The sequence below is a fragment of the Podarcis muralis genome, chromosome 8 (assembly GCF_964188315.1).
Source record: "Podarcis muralis chromosome 8, rPodMur119.hap1.1, whole genome shotgun sequence".
In the NCBI taxonomy this organism is placed as follows: Eukaryota; Metazoa; Chordata; class Lepidosauria; order Squamata; family Lacertidae; genus Podarcis; species Podarcis muralis.
The window spans coordinates 46,701,351-46,722,765 of record NC_135662.1 but is presented as its reverse complement, the minus strand read 5'-3'; the positions used below and the strand labels follow the sequence as shown (position 1 = coordinate 46,722,765).

At 40.3% G+C, this 21,415-nt stretch overlaps 1 protein-coding gene and 1 pseudogene across 6 annotated transcripts; one reads left to right on the top strand and one right to left on the bottom strand.

The window, feature by feature from the left end:
* The first annotated feature begins 233 nt into the window (after window positions 1-233).
* Window positions 234-16,111, top strand: METTL4 (methyltransferase 4, N6-adenosine). 6 transcript variants are annotated; one of them, XR_003707632.2, is made up of 10 exons: window positions 375-1,563; window positions 2,109-2,606; window positions 3,234-3,296; window positions 3,694-4,054; window positions 4,634-4,703; window positions 6,875-7,049; window positions 8,048-8,154; window positions 9,427-9,521; window positions 13,174-13,245; window positions 14,837-14,967. XR_003707632.2 is itself a non-coding variant. In XM_028737260.2 (9 exons), exons 2-9 carry the CDS (start codon window positions 2,181-2,183, stop codon window positions 14,986-14,988), a joined length of 1,449 nt encoding a protein of 482 aa, XP_028593093.2. In that variant the 5' UTR covers window positions 234-329; window positions 2,109-2,180; the 3' UTR covers window positions 14,989-16,111. The 6 variants fall into 6 exon arrangements, 5 of the variants coding, with proteins under 5 accessions (XP_028593093.2, XP_028593094.2, XP_028593092.2 ...); XM_028737260.2 differs by lacking the exons at window positions 375-1,563; window positions 13,174-13,245 and adding an exon at window positions 234-329 and having other exon boundaries at window positions 14,837-16,111; XM_028737259.2 differs by lacking the exon at window positions 13,174-13,245 and having other exon boundaries at window positions 376-998; window positions 14,837-16,111.
* Window positions 16,112-21,005: 4,894 nt separating this feature from the next.
* LOC114601444 (U6 spliceosomal RNA) lies at window positions 21,006-21,102 on the bottom strand (annotated as a pseudogene).
* Window positions 21,103-21,415: the final 313 nt, after the last annotated feature.

The following is a 21,415-nucleotide window of genomic DNA, read 5'->3' as shown; positions in this document are numbered from 1 at the left end:
AAGAAACGGTTCCCCCCGCCCATAGGTGTCCCCCCCCCCATCACCTCCTTCCGCCGAGTTGAAGAACCCCCGACCCCACTCAAGTCCTGCACCACCTGCGCCAAAGGGCTTTCAGCCGCCGGTCCCGTTGTTTAGACCCTTCTCGGTCTAATCGCGGAGCCGCTCTTGGTTGGTTGGTTGGTGTTTTTTTAAATTACCCGCCAATCAGGAACGTCACCAGTGACGCCCTCAGAATAAGAAAGCGTGAAGGGAGGAGAGTCGACGTCACTTCCCTCAGAAAGAGGAAGCCGCTCTTCACGGGCGAAATGATCGCAACGGCCGTATATACAGTAAGTACGTTTTCATCTCTATGGTTATCTGCGGCAGCCGTCGGCTAGAGCGCCTAAACCACGTGACCGTGCCTTACGTACGGCAAGGTGGCTGCGCCCATGGGAGCGAAGCTTCATGGCTGTGCGGTTTTCCGTCGTGGGCTCCCCCGTGGCGCTGGCGTTGTAGCCGTGGCATTGGGTTGGGTTGCTGGGTTGCTCTGATGACCTGTCTGACTTTAATGCGCTCGTTTCCGGGAGTAAACTCTGTCGAGCTCAATGCGATTTGGCTTCCTAGTAAACGTATTTGTAGGTTTCCTGCACGAGCCCCCACGGCACAGATCTCTCTTCAGCCACGAACTCGCTAGGCAGTCTCGAAATGGTGACAGTAACGCTGTTCTGCCCTATGCTAGGGATTAGAATAAGATAATGTATATTAGCCTCTCTAAAATCAGCCCTCGAAAGTGCTTTATGAGTGAAATTGCCACATACACCTTCCCTTCTGTCCTTCAGTAAAGCAAGCAGTTTTATTTATCCTGCCTTTAGCTGTTAGTGATTTGGGTTTGCCTTGCCCAATAGTCTCCCCTCTAGGTGTTTTGATTACGATCTCATTGAAAGTTTTACTGTTGCCTTTGCTACAGATGACTGCAGTTAACTAGAATACCTTAAAATGTCTTGTGTGCAGACATTATTGTAAGGGCTAATGATAACTTTGCTTAAGGGTGTTGGGGCAGTCTGAATGACTTGTTTTGGACAACTTCCAGGAGGGAATACTTTTGCAGGAAAAAGAGCAAGGAGTTTTTTGGTATCTGGAAAGGCCCGCAAAAACTTAAGTTTAAATTTCATGTACATTTCCAGCTATTCTAAAATAGGTGTCAGAGTTTGTAACATGATGTGCTGCTCTCAGACTAGATTTGCACATTGTTGCTGCCATAATAGTGCATAACATGTTGCATAAACAGCTTGGAACATTTTTTCTACAAATACAAAGTTGACTTTTAAGTACGATTTGCTAAAATGGTTAAAAACTTGAAATTTACTTAAAGCAATAAAGCTGGATAAATGAGGTACATTCTCCCTTGGTTTTTAAACATAATTGGCATCCAAGTGATAAACAATTTATTTCTGTTAATTTCAATTATAGTTGCTTTTAAGTAGGTGCAATTATGATAAACTAGTGATGTAAACAAATGCATTACATGGGTTGAGAACATGATTTAGTCTCATTATTACATTCTCTCTCTCTTGCATATTCAAGGTAAGTGAGGCAACCCTTTCAAATCAATATGGTATTTTCCTGTTAATTATTCTCTATCTATGGTGAAAAGAGCAAGTTTCATGAGCTGGAGACCCCATTCGAAGCTCACCTGAGTAGAAAACCCAAGTAATGCCTGAACAATCCCATTAGGAGGCAGATATTTAAATAATGTGGCTCCTACAGTTATACGAACTGTTTAACAAGGGCAAAGTAACAGTATTGCACTTAGAGGCATTAAAATGTATATCACTGCTATCTATGATTTAATAACTTATATTGCTGTCATCAAACTACAATCTTGTAAAGAATTTAAAATCAAAGTCTTTGAATAATTTAACACTGTATACTGGAAGAAGTTTATCTGTCTTTGGCTGTCGTCCTAAGTACATTTACTTGGGGAGTAAGACTCATTGGATACAGTGGGACTTACTGCCACATAACCTTCCATAGAATTATGCTGTTAGAATATTGATATTTTTTGTTTTAAAAAAACTCCCAATAATAAACTGCAATACTTATAAAATGTTTACTTTTTTACTTTTCAGAGATACTGATTTATTTATTTATGTTGAATCCACTTGGAAGAACAGTACACTGAAAAACAGGAATAGCAGGGAATGTCTGTTGTTTGTCATCTATCAGCTGGGTGGCTACTGGACCACCTCTCCTTCATAAACAAAGCTAACTACCAGCTATGCCATTCCCATGATCATTCTGGCTTGGCCTTTGTTGATGATCCTGCTACTGCTGCTTCCTCAGATGGGGCTCTCATTGAGGCTGCTAGAAGCCTAGATGCTAAAAATTCTTGCAGAAAAGATTCTGTTGATGAGATCAAGGCCCCAGAAGAAAAAGCAAGTCTAATGGTAAAGAATACATATGTTTTTCGGGAAGAATTTTTTAATGTACTGAAGCCACATGGAGTTGCAAACAATCAAATGGATCTCCAGCAAAAGGGATCTGAGGCTGGTCTAGGAAATGGTGGATCAGAACAGCAAGAAAGAGTCAGGACGAATGGCTCTTACTATACTGCTAAAGCCAAAAAGGTACAGTATAGAGGAATTGCTGCAATGTATCTTCCTCTGAAACAGAGTCCTATTTGTCACAAAGGGAAACATATAACCCCCTAATTTATTGTGAACATTTTACATACTGCTTTTGTAGCTCAATGATCACCTTTAAACACACATGTTGAACCCTCTCTATAGATGCATAACTATTTTCCTTCTTTTTAATATGTCACAAGTTCCTATAAGCACATGTTGATGTCTGATTACTTTAATGAACCGAAGGCTCAATCCCTCTAAAATATTTACAGTCCCATTTTCTTCAGTGCCATTATAATAGTCACTAGTTACTTGGAGTAACATAAATAAAATTAACACCCGCCTTAGACTTGAACTACCATGTAGGTTTTTTTATTCCAGTGAGTCAACTAATTAACAACATTATTTAACAAGGTGTGCTTATAATATGTCTGCCTTTGACAGCGCTAAAGTGTTATCACTTTGGGGGCACGATAGCAGCAAGGCTTTGGTTATTTCTATCAAGTTCTAGAGTGCAAGATGCATCACAGAATTTACCTTTATCTTTTTAAGTATAAAGAACCATAGAGTATGGCAATATTTTTAAATGATAGAGGTGCTGATGTTTGTGCATGTTGTTAACTTTAGAAACAAAAAAGAAGCAGTGAACTTAACCATGGTGAACGTGATGCTTTAGAATACCATTTAAAGGTAAGTCAGAGAAATAATGGTGATGGAGGAGTTGCTTGTTTGAGTGACCTCAAATGCACACTTCCATGATTAAATATGCATATACTATAAATGATAGTTCAACTTGTAGCTCTTAGGATAGTGAGCTATCATAGAATCATAGAGTTGGAATAAATAGCACCATTTCAGTATTTAAAGTAGGATAATGAATGCCAGTGTTTTAGAATGGAACTTTCCTTGGCTTGATATTTAAAATGCAAAACTATCAGAATGATTTATAGTGTGGACTGTTCAGTCATTCATTCAGATAATCCTGTTCACAGACTGAATATTTGCATGTCTCTGGATATGGCTCTGTGGATTGTAACAACCCACCTCAGATATTTTCTCTCTTTTTTCATTTTTCTTTGCTGCACAGATCAGCGGCTTGATTTTGGATGGTACCAGGAGTTTAGTCCAGGAGGGGCTTAGAAGTGGTTTCCTTCAGCCTAGCTCTTCAAAACAAATTTGTGCCAAGACTCCTGTTATAGAACACAGTAGTTTATCTGAATTATGTGAGATGGCAAAGCAGTTTCCTTCAGTGAATGAAACGGAACAAAGAGCTGTATGCATGATAAGTGAGGACTCCTGTGTTCCAGAGCAAGTTCAGGTTTCCTGTGTTACAGAAAACACCACAAACTATGCAAAGATAATAACATTAATGGGACAGAAGTACCTATTTCCTCCCAAAAGTGCTTTCCTTTTATCTGATATTTCTGTTATGCAGCCACTCCTGGACTGTAAGTACATTTCCAAACAAAATTACCCACTTTTGGTTCAATGTTTCATTAATATATTGACAGAGCAAATTGTGTAGATTTTGGAAGGAATTTAAAGAACACCTCTTAGCAGAAATGCTTAGATTTGAGCATCAGTAATTGTTACAAACATATTCATACTATGTGGCAGTCGCTCATTTTCACCTGTTATCCAATTTCTAGCATGTGTAGTGTGAGGTATTAGAAAAATTAGAAGCTAATACATCCTTTGTGGAACAGAAACCTCTATTAATAAAAGAGAAGCATTTTACGCTAGTTTTGGAACTGACATGACCGCCTGTTAGTCTGAATGAACGTGAAATGGAGCCACTTCAGTTTGACCAGAAGTATGTTTATATCTTTATTTGTAATCAGAGCTGGTAGTGGTAGCAGTAGTGCTACCACTTTCAAAGACAAAACATCACATTTCCATGTTCTTTTAAATAGTCTGAAAATTGTTTGTTAAAACTTGGTGAGCAACTTGGTTTTGTTGCAAAAAAATAAAAATAGACATAATTTGAAATACTGAAAAATGTGTATTCTTGTTGCTTTGTTTTCTAGATAAAAAAAAGTTTGGCATAATTATAATAGATCCACCATGGGAGAACAAGTCTGTTAAAAGAAGTAACAGGTAGCCTTTTACCTTCTAAAACATATATTTTATTAAACATACATATTAAAACAGCTCCCTTTTAGATGTTAATGGTGTATACGGAATGACAATTTCTGGCTTTACTAGTGCAATTAAGAGTTGTTTACAACAGGAGACATGTCTATTCAGAAGTAAGTTCCATTAAGTCCTTACTCCCAGGTAAGTGAATATAGGGGACTGTGGCCAGAATCTACTGCTCAGGCTTGAGGGGTGGGGGTGGCAACTAAAGGCATATTAGCACATTTGTTGGTTTGTTTCATTTCTCTTTCTGGTTGATATTCTCAAATGTAATGGGTTCTGTTTTGTAAACTCAGATTACTACATTATAATGCATGCATCTAATTCTCCAGTGGATAACTGCAATTTTATGTCAGTAGAACTTCAATTAAACTGAATTAATATGAAAGTTCTACGAGGCAGTGGGGAACCTGGTTTGATAGTTTTCTAAGGTGAAAATATAGTTATGCTGGGGTTGGGGAATGAGATTATAACACTGAACCTTCCCCGCCCCCTTAATGAGAATACTTCATAATTGAAAATATTAACTTCTGAGCAATATACCTCTCTGAATGCTCTGTTATTTGAAGGTTAATCAAAATGAATGGTTTCTGTGCCTGTGGAGCGTTTGCAGAAGTTAAAGCTACTCTGGTTTGCTTCTAATTAATTCATATTTTACAAAAGCTGCTAAGTGGGATGGCCTTAGTGTCTGAGAGGGAAGCTGGCCAAGAGCTGTACATTCCTTTTAAAATAAGCAATACGTTGAGACTAGTAAAGCAACATGTTTCCACTATCATAGGAGGATTCTGATTCCACTGCCATTTGCTAGACAGGAAGGGAAATGTTTGTATCATATTCTGGGATACGACATGGGAGGGTTGAATGGAGGAAGTTCACATTAGAATAGAAGTAGAAAAGAAGTGGTACTTCTGGAATGGGAGGAATAGAAGGAAGAGTTGTTGCAGAATAGCATAACAGCACTTTTGAGTTTATATACTACCTTGGGATGGGTCCCCCCCCCCCTTGTTAACCAGACAGGGACAAATACCCCAGCAATTATTAGGAACGACTGCTTCCAAGAAAATTAAAAAGCCCAGTTTAAAGGCTTACCATTAATTCCAAATTACTCAGGCTTCAAAGCTTATATGTTTAATGTACAATTTGGTCCTGTGCAGAGTGAGGTACGCCTGAGCCTATAGAAATTGATAAGCTTTAATTTTTAACTGATTTCAGATTCATCAAAATAAGCTCAGGGTTCAGATCTTAGGCATGGAGGCATATCACTTTTCCTTGCTGTCTATAACTCTGGCTGTAATACTTGGATATGTGTCTACCCACCCAGATGGATTCTCAGGTGATCAACAGGCATGCCTCTTTAAAATGCAGTACAAAAAAATACAGATATCTGTGTGATGGGCATTTCACTAATAGAAATCGCCTGAACTATCACTCAGAAAGCTCTACACTTCATTGTGAAAAGTCGTAGATTTTCATGTCAGTATTTTTCTATTTGTATTACTGCAAATTTGTATTATTGCAGTTTTAATATTAGAAGAAGAGCCTTGCAGACTCAGAGCAAAAGCCCATTTAGTCCAGCATCCTGTTACCCACAGCAACTGGTGATCCTAATGCTTCAGGTAGCATATAGCTATCAATAATATTCACTGTTGCTAACATTATCTTCTATGAATTATTGTAATTTCCTTTTAAAGTTAGTGGCCATCACCACATCTTGTGGTCGTAAATTCCATTGCTTAACTTAATTAGTAGCTTTTTAAATACTGTATGACTCTGCTGTAGATTAAAGTGGGGGGGGGGGTCAAAGTATTAGATATTCTGCATTGCAGAGAATTGCTTTAATGTAATATGCAACTTTTAATGACCATAAGTTCAGTTTCTATGCATAACAGAATTTGGAAATGGAAGGATATTTATCGCTGCACCCAGTGGATTAGAATGTAAAGAAACAGGTGTTCAAATACGATGGGAACAGATTTCACCACTGGATGTCACTGTTGGCTCAGTTTTAATTTATCTAAATGTTGTTAGCATTGAAAAAAGTTTGCGAAAGATTGCCATTGCTTTGTAAAGGCCTGCTGTTTTCCTTTCTAGCTTTGGTCCAGCTCAGACTTTCTGAATTTATTCATGTGTAGGTACAATTACTTGTCCCATTGGCAAATCAAGCAAATTCCTGTGCCAGCGCTAGCGGCCCCAGGTTGTCTTGTGGTCACTTGGGTGACTAACCGACAGAAGCATTTATGTTTTGTGAAGAATGAACTCTATCCCCACTGGTCTGTGCGTGGAGTGGTGGAGTGGTTCTGGGTGAAAGTAAGTTTGCTGGAACTTTTGGACTTCTTTTTATATATGTTTAGTTTTAAATTTATTTCCCAGTAACTGTTTTTATTGGTAGCATTTAAAATATTTGAATATTAACATTTTTGAAGCAAATTGTATGTAATTTTTTTATATATTATCTCCCAAGGGAAGTTACAGTTAGGGATGACACCCAATTAAGGAACTCGCTCATGTATAATCCTATACATATCTGCTCAGAAGTAAGTCTCACTGACTTCAATGGGACTTACTTCCAGGTCTATATAGGATTGCAATCTTACTATGTTAACTGCATGAGTTCTAATCAATTGCATACATTTGTACATGTATGAAAAAAAGGGGGAAACATTATTTTATTTGAGCAAGTAGCAGAAGGAGGCAGTCCTTCCTGGGAAGAATTTGTAAATAGCCTTTTCTTTTTTTCCCTTTAAAAAAAAAATCTTCCTGGTTAATCTGATGTCACTTCTTTTTTCTTTTAAATTAAAATATTTTAAATCGGTCAATGAAGTGTTGCAACCCCAATTGCAATTCTTTATTTATTTCACTATTTCCCCCCATATGTAGAGATGGGAAGGCCTGGAAAAAAACCTGGAAAATTGCGGGGGGGAACCAGGTTTTTCCCCATTTGCCCCCCAAATGGCTTTGGAAACCTACTTTGCTTTGACCAGTCTTGGACTGTCCTGCTGATCATATTTCAAATTTGATGTTAGAATCCTTGATCTGAAGCAATTCAGATGATGATTTATAAATGTATATGTAGCCACAGCAGTGTTAAGGCTCATTGGGTTCAGTGGTCTACCCCCAAGCCACCGTTGATAGACTTCAGGGTGTAAATGAAAAAGAAAGTGGATTACACAAGCCTGAAGACTACCCATCTCTGAACTAGACTTGGGTATAGTGTGAAAACATCCTTAGGATAGATCAATAGAAAATAAAATATTGTAACATTGATTTGTAACTTGCAGCATTGATTTCTGGTTCCTTTCTATCAGATTACAAAGTCTGGAGAGTTTGTATTTCCATTAGACTCTTTTCACAAGAAGCCTTATGAAGTTCTTGTATTGGGAAGAGTCCAGCAAAATACAGATGTGCCATTAAGGTATGAGTCCATTGATTTCTCTATATTATTAATGGGAATTATTATTATAAGGCATTCATTAGGAATGCTCAGCTGAGGTTCAAAAGAGGGTGCAATGGCCTTTCTTAACAAAACGATATGAAGACTGAAGTATGCTTATACTCCAGTTCCCTTGAAAGACTAGCTTTTAAGAAAGCTGTAAAATACACCAGACTCCTTCTGCTGTTCCCTTTAGATATTTAGTTGTCTGTTTCTTACAGTGCTGTGAAATTCAATTTCTCAAGATACGACACTGGGAAATCTTGGAAGCAGATGCCTTTAACTGATGACCAATTATCACTAAAATGGGTGGGATGTCATTGCAGGGCCAAGATCATTAGCTGCCTTGAGCATTCATTTGAATTGGAATAGGAGGAGGGGGATCCCAAAGCAACTATATCTCTTCCCCTTTAGCAAAGTGTAATCGGTTTATGTGAATATTGGGGCTGGGATCCAAAGAGCCACTTAGCCTAATGTGAGGGGCTTGTGCAACCCCAGTGGGATATTTTCTTTTTCTTACCTTCTTTCTTTCAACAGGCAATCTCCACGCCATAGCACAACCACCACATAACTTTCAATTTAGAGTGTAGGGCCTGCTATAAGCAAAAAGCCTCTTTGGGCTTGCAGAACTACTTTCATAATTCTTTGGTCCCTTGCCGAAGTCTCTTTGAAGAGGTTTTGAATTGGTGATTTAGTACAGCTGCTTGGACTTTTATGTGTGTGGTTAAAATAGCAAACATTAACCTATACAGGAAAGTCTTGCCGAAACAGGAATTCTCCTAGTGATTATTATATGAAGTGGGTAGCTCCATATCTTCCTTGTTTGGCTAGCCCAAACCAGGTCTTCTCCATGTCACCCATGTTAGCCCTGCAGGGCTGTTGGTTTCTGCTGCCAAGTAGACCACTTGTTCCCCTGTATTAAATATAGATCTGTTTTGTTAAGGGCAAACAATATTCTAAAGTTGAAACATATATTGGCTGCACTATATTTGTCTTCTTGCAGTCATATTTCTTTATTGGCTTAGTTTTTGAAGAAGCTTAAGAAATTTCATAAGCTGCCCTTTATCTTTCAAGAAAACAAATACACTCAGCATTTAGATATTTAGCTTCCCAGGGGCTTACCATCTAGTATGGCAGTGAGATATTATTATAATGATTCTGTTTAGAGGGGGAAAGGGACCAATGAAGGTTTGGATATTTAGCAAGATATTCTCATTTGTGCTCTCACCATTTATTTTGTTTTGATCTATACAGTAGGATTTCAGAGGATGACATGCCTCAAATTCCTGATCAGAAATTAATTGTGAGTGTACCTTGCAACCTTCACTCACACAAACCACCTCTGACAGGTATGTTCCTGAAATGGTTCTATAAAGCTAAACATTTTTGATATTTTCAACTATTGATACCTTTGAGACGGGTTAATGGCTTGAGTACCTCTGCTCATTTGTTAGTATTGTTAGTTTCTGACCACCAATAACGAACAACGGAGGTTAAAAACTTACTGAAAATTTTGATATTTTCATTGGGTTCTAATTGTGGATTCAATTATAAACGAATTAGACATTTTAAGAGGGACAGGTTTCGTCTTTCATACTTGGCTTTACAACTGGCATAACCACTTTAGAAATAACCTTGATCTTGAAGAGGTGAATAACTAGTAGATTGCAGTTGATTGGTTGAATGCAGAGTTCCTGTATATTCAAGGGACATTCCTGAGAAAGGAAGTGAGGGGGAGGGAGAGGCAATTTTAGCCAATTCCTTTGCCTTCCTTGTGCCCTCTGAGAAGCTGTTATGGAGGGTTGGGATCCAACCCAGTACATTTCTTAGTATGCTGCATTTGTGTTCCAACTAGAGCACTGTAGCATGCATGTTGCTGCCAGTTTGAGGAATTCAGGTAGATATTCTTTGGTTCTAAAATTCCTCTGATATTATTAAAGGTGCTGATTCATAGCCGTACTTCTACTAACCTGGACCTTGGGTGGCTGCTTTGAAAGACTGAAACTTTTATCGTCGTCATAGCAAGCAAGTTCACTTTGAGTCAAGGAAGTTACTTACTGAGCTTGTATGTTCTTGGTAGAGGCAGCAACAATGCTTTTCGAGAGGAATATGGGGAGGTAGAGGAAAATGAGAGATGAAGCCGCCTCCTCCCATTTCCTCAATCTCTTTCACTCACTGTGTTTTGGTATCTGAAGAAGTGTGCATGCACACGGAAGCTTATACCCAGAACAAACTTAGTTGGTCTCTAAGGTGCTACTGGACAATTTTTTAAATGTGTTTTTGAGTGCCCACTTGTAGAACTTTTGTTTACAATATGACAGATAGCAGGACCTTTCTTAATATCCCCATGCCAGCCAAATATCATTTGTATCATATATTTATTTATACCCCACCTTTTCCACTGTCAAGGACTCAGGAAAAAAAATTAATGCACCTTTGAACTTCCATTTTTGGTTGCACTGGTTTGTGGTCGTATGTGTGCAGCTCAGTTAATCCAGGAAGCTATGCCTGAAGGCATAACCCCACATAAACTCCATTTATCTAGGTGTGAGCCCCATTGAATTCAGTGGGACTTACTTCTGAGTAGACATGGCTTGGATTACTGCCTACATTGATTTGCAAGGTCCTGTATAGCTGTCTGTCTTGTAAGAAGACCCCTCATCATTGAGCTTGTTTCTTTCAGTAGTGTAGAGCAAGTTCAGCTGGTCTTTCCTTTGCTTGGCTCTATCTGTTAAACCCAAGCAAGACTGAGCGCTTGTTACATATAGTGGGTATGTTTGTACATAATAGTTAGCTGATTTCAACTTACTTATGGTTCATACTGTATGGTTTTATGTGTGACCAAGTGCATGGTGTTTTTTTTATGAACAGCAGTATATAAATATTATTATAAATAGCATTAAGGCAGGGTTTTATTATTGGCTTATGGATCAATGATTGCTGGGGACCTACAAACCATAATACCTGGTTCAGCAATAATGGGAACCCAAGGTTTGCTGGTTTGTTTATCACATTAGCAACATGGGAGGAGTGAATCATTCAAGGTAGGCACAATATTCCCCAAATCCTGGTTTATTGCTGCATGTCATTGTGGCCAGCATGAGATGATTTGAGTTGAGGGAGCAACAGAGAAAAGTGAGAAAGTGGGATTTCACCATTAGTGGAAGCTTTGTGTGAACAAGACTTGGTGAACTGTTCCTTAAGTAAAAATTATTTACTAACGTACACAAAATACATACCCACCAAGTGCCCTGGAAAAAAACCAGAGCATCCAGTTTTCCCCTGTGATGACGTGGCAGCCATCATGGCTCCCTTGGTCATGTGATCTGCTACTTATCCTTTAGGCTAGCTTCTTTCCAGAGGGATCACAACATAGAGGTTTGTATCCAAATAAGATACTCAAAGCAGACCCACTGAAATTACTGAGTTGGTGTTAGTTACATCCAGTAAGGCTAAATTGGATGCAACCTAGTATTTGGAAATATAAGTGGTTTATGATGTGTCAGTGGTTATTCTGAATCTGTTCTCTGCCCTAACCATTAGTTTTACATTGGGAAGATGGGATATAAATGTTTTAATCAAAAGACTGTACGGTGCTGACAAAAATGGCCAAAACACCACCATTCTGAAATAACATTAATTGGTTTAACAAGTTATTTAGTTGCCTTTCCATATGCACATCTTATTTAATCTGTAGTTCATTAGATGTATCTGTCTTCAGGCTGTGAAAGTATACTTGTATTCCAATTCCAGTGAAAGGCTTCATATTTATAAAGCTGTAAAAGATGCCAGTCTTCTCTTTCAATTCACTTTAGGTGAAGAGTGAAGCATGATCACATAGCAGAGGTTGAGCAGCCACATCTTAAATTATTATGTGCAAGGCTCTTCTAAACCAGCTAAGACTTGTGCAAATGTTAAATTTTTATTAAATTGTCTCACCTTCCTGCTGAAGAGATTCCCTTTTCCGGCAACGGTGACATTTTATGCGAAGAAGCAAACTTCAACAATAACATCTTAACACAGTTTCATAGTTTCTGTGTTTTTACAGCATTGGTAGCAAAGGAGATTAAATGCTCTGTTTGTGCAGATAAAACTGGAGGAGTCTGAAGGGAAGGGAGAAACAAAATCTGGTGGAGGCATCTAGAAGAGGGGGCGCGCACAAGACAGTGGCAAAGTGGCAAGGTTAGCACCCACTAGCTTTTCCTGACAGCCCTTTCAGTGGAAATTTAGGGTGAAACATGGGGGAATTTTCCCACTACAGTGGTACCTTGAGTTAAGAACTTAATTTGTTCTGGAGGTCCGTTCTTAACCTGAAACTGTTCTTAACCTGAGGTACCACTTTAGCTAATGGGGCCTCCAGCTGCCGCTGCGCCGCGATTTCTGTTCTCATCCTGAAGCAAAGTTCTTAACCCGAGGTACTATTTCTGGGTTAGCGGAGTCTGTAACCTGAAGTGTCTGTAACCCGAGGTAGTACTGTACTCATCTTTTGTAAGCAGTTAATTCTGTGATGGGTAAGGCTAACATTAGCAACAAACAGAGGCAAACCTAGGGGGCACAGACCCGTCCCCCTCAAAAATCCCCTATCAGGCATTGGAAGTTTTCCTGTTACACCTGGAGAACCCCACCCCCACCCCCAGCTTAGCACCTACTTTGCCCACAGAAGGAATCCACTGGGATCTCTAGCAGAAAAAACTGCTGCTGGTGGTGCTATAGAAGGGGATGGAAAGGGTCCTTGGAGTGGCTTCCAGGCAGAGAGCAGCATGTGTGCCCTATCCAGCCAGGGGAGGTGTGTTCTTCCTCTCCTCCTGTCCACACAACCTCTCCTGCTTCTCAGCTACACACACACACACACACACACACACACGGACGACGACCCATAATACAGCTCCTTGCCCAGAGCTCAAGCGACCCTAGGTGTGCCTGTGGCAACAAAAAAGCTTGTTATTCCAGGCATGCATTCTGATTTCTTATATATTATTATTTCATGCATTTCTTGTTAAGTTTTCCAGAAATTATGAAAACAAGGTAGGCAGAAGAGAGGACCAGATTCAGAACATATGGACTGGCATTAATGTAGGTACATATGAAACCATTTGTAGTTAATATGGATGGTAAAAGTGTTATCATTTTGAAACAGTTGAACTCAAAATGTTAACAGCTGTAAAACAGGCGGAAATTCAGCAGGTTGCTGAAGAGAGTCGTTGGTAGAGAAAAACACAGCAGCTGATTTTTTGTCTACTGCGCAACTGTTCAAGTTGCAGATAAAATTGGAGAAACAGAAGTATAGAATTGACTGTGAAATGTAAAGGGAGAGAGGGGAGGACATAACCTTTATTGAACTTTATGGATAGGACCTTTATTGATAAATGATTGATGGGGTTTTTTTTAGTGGGGGGGTGGTTTGGGGAGAATCAAATGAACCTTCATTTTGTTTCCAAGCCTTTTAGCATTTCTGTCATCATGTTTTCAGACATGTCTGTATTCCTGAATGGTGCTGTGTCTTCACTAAGCAAGGAGAGGGAGTGTTGGCCTGTCCATTTATAATTGGTGAAATATATGTTTGAACTCAGTTGATGAGCTGGTTGACTGTGCTGAATGCTAATGAAGTGGGATACTAACACCTGATAGTATAGTGCAGATTTTGTGGGGTGCCGGGGAAGGAGGGCCCTTGCTTCATAAGTGAGATTCCACTCACGTAGCATTGGAGTCCACCCACACAAATCACTATATAAACTGTTAATCAGTTATTTAGGTGCAATCCCATAACAAAGTTCTGCTGTCTTGTGAGTATAGTAGAGGCATGTCTCCAGGTCATAATGCAAATATAGGATTGCTCTGCGCAGCATCTTAACTGTGTGTCTTAAACAAGTACAAAACTGCTTTAGCTGGCAGCTTCCTCTTAACAATTTCCAAGGAAGTGGAGTTCTGTGAAGGAGGTAATGATCTGCAGCATGCTTAATAAACTACAGTCTCCAGGGATCCTTGGAAGGAAACCATAAGAATCAGAATGGCTGAAGAAGAGATATGCCCCCCAACAAAACTACTGCAAGCTACTAAGCTTGCAGATCTGCAGTTTCAGTCTTGTGCATGCTGGGAATCATTGAGATGAGTGAGGCTTCATAGGACTGGGCTGTAAACCGTGCTGCGAGGGAATATATTAACCAGTGAAATCAGTCGGTGCCTGATGTGTCTCCTCCTTTTAAGTTTCTGTTTCAAAGCTTAAGTTTTTAATGAATACATTTTAATATGCATTGAATATAGCTGTCCAGGTGTTGCTGTCCCCCCCCCCCCAAAAAAAATAAGCACTCCCATTTGAGAGATGTTATGGTGACAATTCTGAAAACATGGCGGTGCTGAAGCTCTCATTCCCTGTCTCCAAATGAATACTGATAAATTAGAGTGACTGGAAGCTTTGACAGTATTGTTCATACTCTCAAGGTCGTTTATTTCATATTCCTTTCTGGCTATAAATAGTAAAGCTGGCTGATGAGATCCTTGAAATTAATTTGCTGTCTCTCTCTCTCTCTCTCTCTCTCTCTCTCTCTCTCTTTATTGAAACATTCTTCCCCACCACCTTCCAACAGCTTTGAGGAAATTGAAGAAACAGAGGTGTGGTGTTTTTTTTAAAAAAAATTAAATCAATCTCATGATTTTTCCTCCCCAGAGATTCTAAAAGGATATACCAAGCCGGATGCGGAATGTCTGGAGCTGTTTGCTCGGAATTTGCAGCCTGGGTGGACCAGTTGGGGCAATGAAGTTCTCAAATTCCAGCACATAGATTACTTCACTGCATTCCAGAACAAAAGTGACAAGTAACTGTAGGCTGGGGTTCTTGCAAGCACTCTAGATTTTGTCCTTGACATCGATGCTGCACTTGGGAAGCAGTATGAATTAACTGTAAGTCTGCATGGTGTTTTTGAAATCTGTGTGATGAGCATAACAGTGATGCCGTCAGGTATATAATTTGCTCCTGGGTTCATCATATATGCCCTCTGCTGTGGTAGGGTGACTTTTGCAATCATCTTCTGGAGTTTTTGTTGTTTGAGCCACCATATAAACAGCAGCCTTCAAAAATTAGCCATGCCCTTTGCAGTTGGGCTCCAAGGTGTGTCTGTACATTGAATCATATCTCATGGAGATGATGGTGATGATGATTCCTATACCTAAGTTGACCCCTAAGGCAACTTAAATTCGTACACAAATACGGGATGCAATTTATAAAAAAAGTTAAGACAACAAAATCTCCACGTATTACCAAAAGTCTAAAAGCCAAATGCATCCGTATTCCAGCCAAAAGGATAAAGGTCAGCCACCCACAAAATGTCACAGGGCAGGGCAGGTGGAAATGTTATCCCTTCCTAGTCCAGTAGAGTCTGTCCTGAGAGAGAGACACAGAGAGTGTGAGAGAATGTAAAGAGCCCAAAGTCAACAGTGTTCTTGTCACAACAAAAGCAATAATCATGGCTTATTTGGTTTCTGTGGGTTTTCATCATGATTAACTTCAGCTTGATTTAGGTCTCTGTCTGTATTCTAATGATTCCTCTTTCTCAAATATACAGGACCAGAATTTCCCTGAATATGTATTCTGACATTAGCTCTTAAAAAGATGTTTTAAAATGGTTACTGCAATAATTTAATTTTTTTTTTGAATGATAAACTGCTTTTGTTCCTTTTTCTCCCCCTTAGGGTTTACTTTGGGGGGGGGGCGGGGAATGCTCTAATAAAAATTACCATATGTTTGTATGCAAGACTGTAAGAAAAGGAGTATATCTTAAGAAGGGGTAACCATTATTTAAAAGAGAGCGGAATAAATTTGACTCTGCTACAAATTAAATAAACTTCGGATTGTTCAGTGTGCTGTTAAATTTTTAAATAAGCTCAGGATGTTCACAAGTTGACTGGATTTTTTGTACTTTAATAATAAAAAATCAATTTCAGAGATATTTTTCTTGATACATTATTTACGGGCTTCTTGTTTTTCCAAGTTAAAGTATTTAAAAGATTTTCCTTTTGTACTTTGAGAAAAACAAGGTGAAAACAACGCCTTTTTGTTTTGGTTTGTGAAAAGGTGCAAACCTAAAAGAGAAGTAACAGTGCAAAATATATGTGTCTACTCAGAAGCAGGTTTCATTGAGTTCCAACAGGGCTTACTCCCAGGAAAGTGAGTGTAGGATTGGTGCTTTAGTCTTCATATAGGCCCGAGGCAATTCTGACAGCAGATACCAAAGCAAAAACCTCTACAGCACTCCCATCCCAACGCTGCCCAGCTTCCCTTTTCATAGCTGATCAAGCTGTCACGATGCAATGTTGATGATGGTCTAACAGAAAGCCCAGCATTGGAGGCCCTCTCAGTACTGATGTCCTCCATGTCCGTCTCAGGTCTGAAGGCATACCTAAAATCCCCTGGACTCTCATTTGTCTTATACCAAATCTGTAAGTGAGGCTGGGTTTGATGCAGCCTTCAGTAGTAGTTAAATCAAAACAATCTGCTTCATCCAAGCTCACAGATCGTAAGAAGAAGTGGGCCTTGCTAGTTGAGTTCTAAAATGATGCTTAGGCACAGAATGCCATAGATGGGTCTGCAAAGATGGCCACTTGGCTTCCCTAAAGCAGGACGAATAAGGCAGCAGGGCATGAATGGACTGGCCTTCGAGGCAGAGCCCACAGACTCTTACTAATTTAGTGTGTGACAGGTGATAGTATTTATTTGTTACAGTGACATGGTTTACACATAACACTTTAAGCCAACCTATAACTTAGTGCAAGTGTATGAGCTCCTGCTGTTGCTGTGCTGCAGTGAGCTAAGCCCTAGGTTTAGCTTAGTGGCTCATGGCTTGTCTCACTCCAGACAAACCAGGAGTTGTAGCCAAGGTTTGTTCTTGGGTTTACAGCTCATGGCTTGTCTGGAGGAGGCAAGCAAGGAGCCCACATTTGGATGACAAAGTATGGCTTAGTTTACAGCAAGAGCCAGGAGAGTAGCACAGTGACCACAATCTCTCCAGGCACCATCTTCATCGGAGGTTCTGGGGCTTAAACCAGCCTGGAATTATGCCACTGATCTAGAATGTTTTTCATCTATATGCAGATAGGTAGGTGCTGTTTCTGGTCTGAAAAAAGGCATTACACATATGCTCCAATGTGCTCTTTATTATTTATACGTTAAAGGCTGCAGCTTGGCACAGAAAATGAGGTCTGGGGCCTGACAGTAAACAATTTAAGGCTATGACAGGTGTTGCAGTTGTCACTGATTAGAAAAGACAACGTCCTGTAAGAATATATTATAATCTCATATTTAGATTAACTCAATGAATGTTATAATCAAACTTTTTAAAAATGAAAGTGAAGGGTTGAGTTTGATTTTAAAATGTCAAATTAGCATATGACCTTTACTTATCTTTGTAGTCTAATAAGCAAAAATATGGCTGGTAATGCTTTTGTGAGATATTTTTGGAACAGATAAATTAATGGAGGCAAATGATGGAATTAGGCTTGCACAGAAATCTGCCAGCAATCCTTGGTTTGAGAAGGTTAAACTGGATGCAAAAAGAAAGTACCTAATGTGTGGTCAGTTGTTCTTCTGCAACTGCATTGCCTACAGCCTAACTTAATGTCAGTGATAATAAATAGCAGAAATTGGGGGGGGGGGACACCTCCTGAGGACATTGCTGTGATGCTCAGGACATAAGAGGCTTGACGTCTCTATGTTCATCATCACCCTTCAACCATTATTTTGAGATAGATGTGAAATACAAATTAGGAGTAATCTTACCTCACTATTAATAGATGGAATGCTGGAAGATATGGGGGCATGCGATATTTATTCACATTGTTCAAAGAAGACTCATGGTGATGACTCACTTTACAGATCTTTAAACTTTTGTGTATAGCTTGCACAGTCAGTCTTGACTTTTTCTAAAAGTGACTTTCAACCAAACAGTATTTCCCAAACTGTGGGCTGGGACCTGCTAGAGAAATAAATACTCAAGGCAGCATCACAGCAGCCATTATCAGCCTAGGGATGGGAAGCTAGAAGCTTTCCAGATGTTGGACTTCAATTCCCATGAGCCAGGGCTCTAATGGCCAGCTGTCGGGGATAACGAGCGGTATTCCAGCAATATCTGGAGGGCCACAGTTTTGCCATTCCTGGACTATGAGGACAAATGATTCTGCCATGTTTCTGCATGGAGAGTTATTGAATTAACTAATTATACCATATGAACCAAGATTGCAACGTACCCTTATATCAACTCTCCTGCTCCAGCTCTGTGAGGTCCCCTAGTGCAGTGACTTACCTGCCTATATCCATTGGGTAAACTTGGTGCGGCCATTAGGTAAACACTGGGCTTAATGGTCTTAGGAATGGAGTAGTCCTTGTTAGGTATTTACATACTTGAAGTGCAGGGCGGCCTGCTCATGAGGTTAGCTGAGACTCTTGCTTCAGGTGGCAGAGCCACACCTGAGGAAGATGCTTCTTGCCACCACCTCCTTTGTACCTGGGTTGCCATGGTGGCAGCATCCATGCGGTGCCTCGCCCAGCTGCACACGGGGCAGAGCAGCAGCATGGGAGCAAGGAGGGCATAGGGTCATGGGCATGTGTCTATGGGGAGCGGGGTAGCAGGATGTTCTGCCTCAAGCGGCCCAATATCCTGGGCCAGGCCTGTTCAGATAGTCATATCAGATAGCTTAACTCACTTGTAAACATGGGTAGGCAACACACCTGCATTTGGCGGGGGGCCCTCCTGCATTGAGTAGGGGGTATCTAGTTATGCATTGCCACAGTGCAGCAGGAGAGTCATCACCCAAATGTGCCAGTTAGAGGTCAGCTGAGAACACAGAAGGGGTGCCTTGCGTTCTGTTATGGAGAAGTGATTCTTCTTAGCACATGTTATAGTAAAGGTAAAGGTACCCCTGCCCGTACGGGCCAGTCTTGACAGACTCTAGGGTTGTGTGCCCATCTCACTCAAGAGGCCGAGGGCCAGCGCTGTCCGGAGACACTTCCGGGTCACGTGGCCAGCGTGACAAGCTGCATCTGGCGAGCCAGCGCAGCACACGGAAACGCCGTTTACCTTCCCGCCAGTAAGCGGTCCCTATTTATCTACTTGCACCCGGGGGTGCATTCGAACTGCTAGGTTGGCAGGAGCTGGGACCGAGCAACGGGAGTGCACCCTGCCGCGGGGATTCGAACCGCCGACATGTTATAGATTGCAGCTAGTTATACAATTCTGCCTCTCTCTACCCATACATTTCGCTGCCATTGTTCGAAATAAGCTCTGCATGCTCCTGAACCCAACATTCCTTGCCTGTGCTTGTGAAAGGACTTTTGAAAACCTGGTGAAGTCAAGAGAGATGGCACAGAATGGAAGACGAGCAAAGGCAATTCAATAGACTGACGTCATTTTTCTTTCTCCTTAAAAGTCTCGTTGGCACAGCAATTTGTAGCAACAAATACACCATTTGGAAAGGTTACATCAGTAACAGATGTTGGGGGCTCTGTTAAAATGGAGAACTTGCCAGTTTCTCACTCCTGAAATGTCAGCCTTAGGTCTTTACAGGCAACCTAATTAGGTGTTTGGTTCTTAAGCAGCTCTTTGTTGCAAAGAAGCCTCTTTGAGCCACAATGGAAAAAAGAACCATTGTAAATAAATTCAAAGGCACTACAGATGTTGAGTCTCTCCAAGCAAGCACAATAGGATATTATCTGTTGCCTAGATCATTTTTACTGTCCAGTCATTTATAAAATGTTTTCCCAGTGAAGATATAATTGTTTTCATTTAAAAATCACGGCACAAGACACTGAGTCTGAGGCCAGCTGTGACACTTAAGTATTTCCTACTCTGATGAACCAGACAATCAAATAATCTAATTAGTCCCCCCATGAGAAGCAGTCAGAAGTCTGATAACTTCCCTATTTATGAATCAATAAAATGGCTACATAGTAAAATATGTCCAGGCATCTGTAATATAAATGCTTTATGGGGGGGGGGGGGAAGAATAGAGACATCATAAAGACCTGATTAAGGAAGATTACTTATATCTTCATTTGCAATGGGTAATGATTAGCAAACTGTGCTTAGCATTTTTCATAACATTAATGTCTGAAAATGAAGGCAAACAGTAGTTACATTAGCAGCTATTCGGAAGGAATACATTACTAGATGTATTCAGTAATACTGGCTACATTACTGGATTCATTCTAGTGATAAAGTAGTAAGGCTTTGGGGTGGTGGTGTATTTCTTAGTTGATATAAAATGCCAAAAACTATAATGACATCATTGAAACGGTGCCAGTTTACTAGAACTTAGGTTGAAACTCAAAATGGTTCGTTGTAAAATTCCACACACATCCACCCTGCTTCACAACAGCTGCTGTTTAGAGAAGAGGCATGTCTTCTTCCCAAATGAGAAATAAGACACAAAACCAAAGGCAAACTATATTTGGATATAGTTTCTTTATTACGGGAGGAGCAATCAGTATTCCTTTCCCATTTTTAGGATCTGTTTAAATGCTACAGCTCCCACGCCTGGGTATCTCCTCAGAAACAGATTAGGACAGGACCAAACAGTAGATACTTTTTCTCTCCTGTCTCACCATGGGTAGAGATTTTGTGGGTGGTATCATTATATACTTTTAGTCACTAGGTGGCACTAGAGTTAATTGTATCAGGGCGGAGTCAGGACTTTCCTGTTCCTGTTCTGTTCTTGTTGGGAAAAGATGGTAACATTCTTGTTTACTTTCCAGACTGCTGTGTCCTTTAAGCCTACCCTAGTATATGCATCTTCATACTCATTACTTGGCTCGAGAACTGCATTTCAAAATTGGGAGAATTTTTTATTTTAATATGGAACGCTTCATGAATTTGCATGTCATCCTTGCACGGGGGCCATGCTAATCTTCTTTGTATTGTTCCAGTTTTTGTATACAGTGGTACCTCAGGTTACATATGCTTCAGGTTACATACGCTTCAGGTTACAGACTCCGCTAACCCAGAAATGGTGCTTCAGGTTAAGAACTTTGCTTCAGGATGAGAACAGAAATCGTGCTCCGGTGGTGCGGCGGCGGCAGGAGGCCCCATTAGCTAAAGTGGTGCTTCAGGTTAAGAACAGTTTCAGGTTAAGAACGGACCTCCGGAACGAATTAAGTACTTAACCCGAGGTACCACTGTATATATGCTGCTGAAGTGAGCACAAAATATGGAGAACTTTTGAAGGATGGAGGGATGCGGGTGGCGCTGTGGGTAAAACC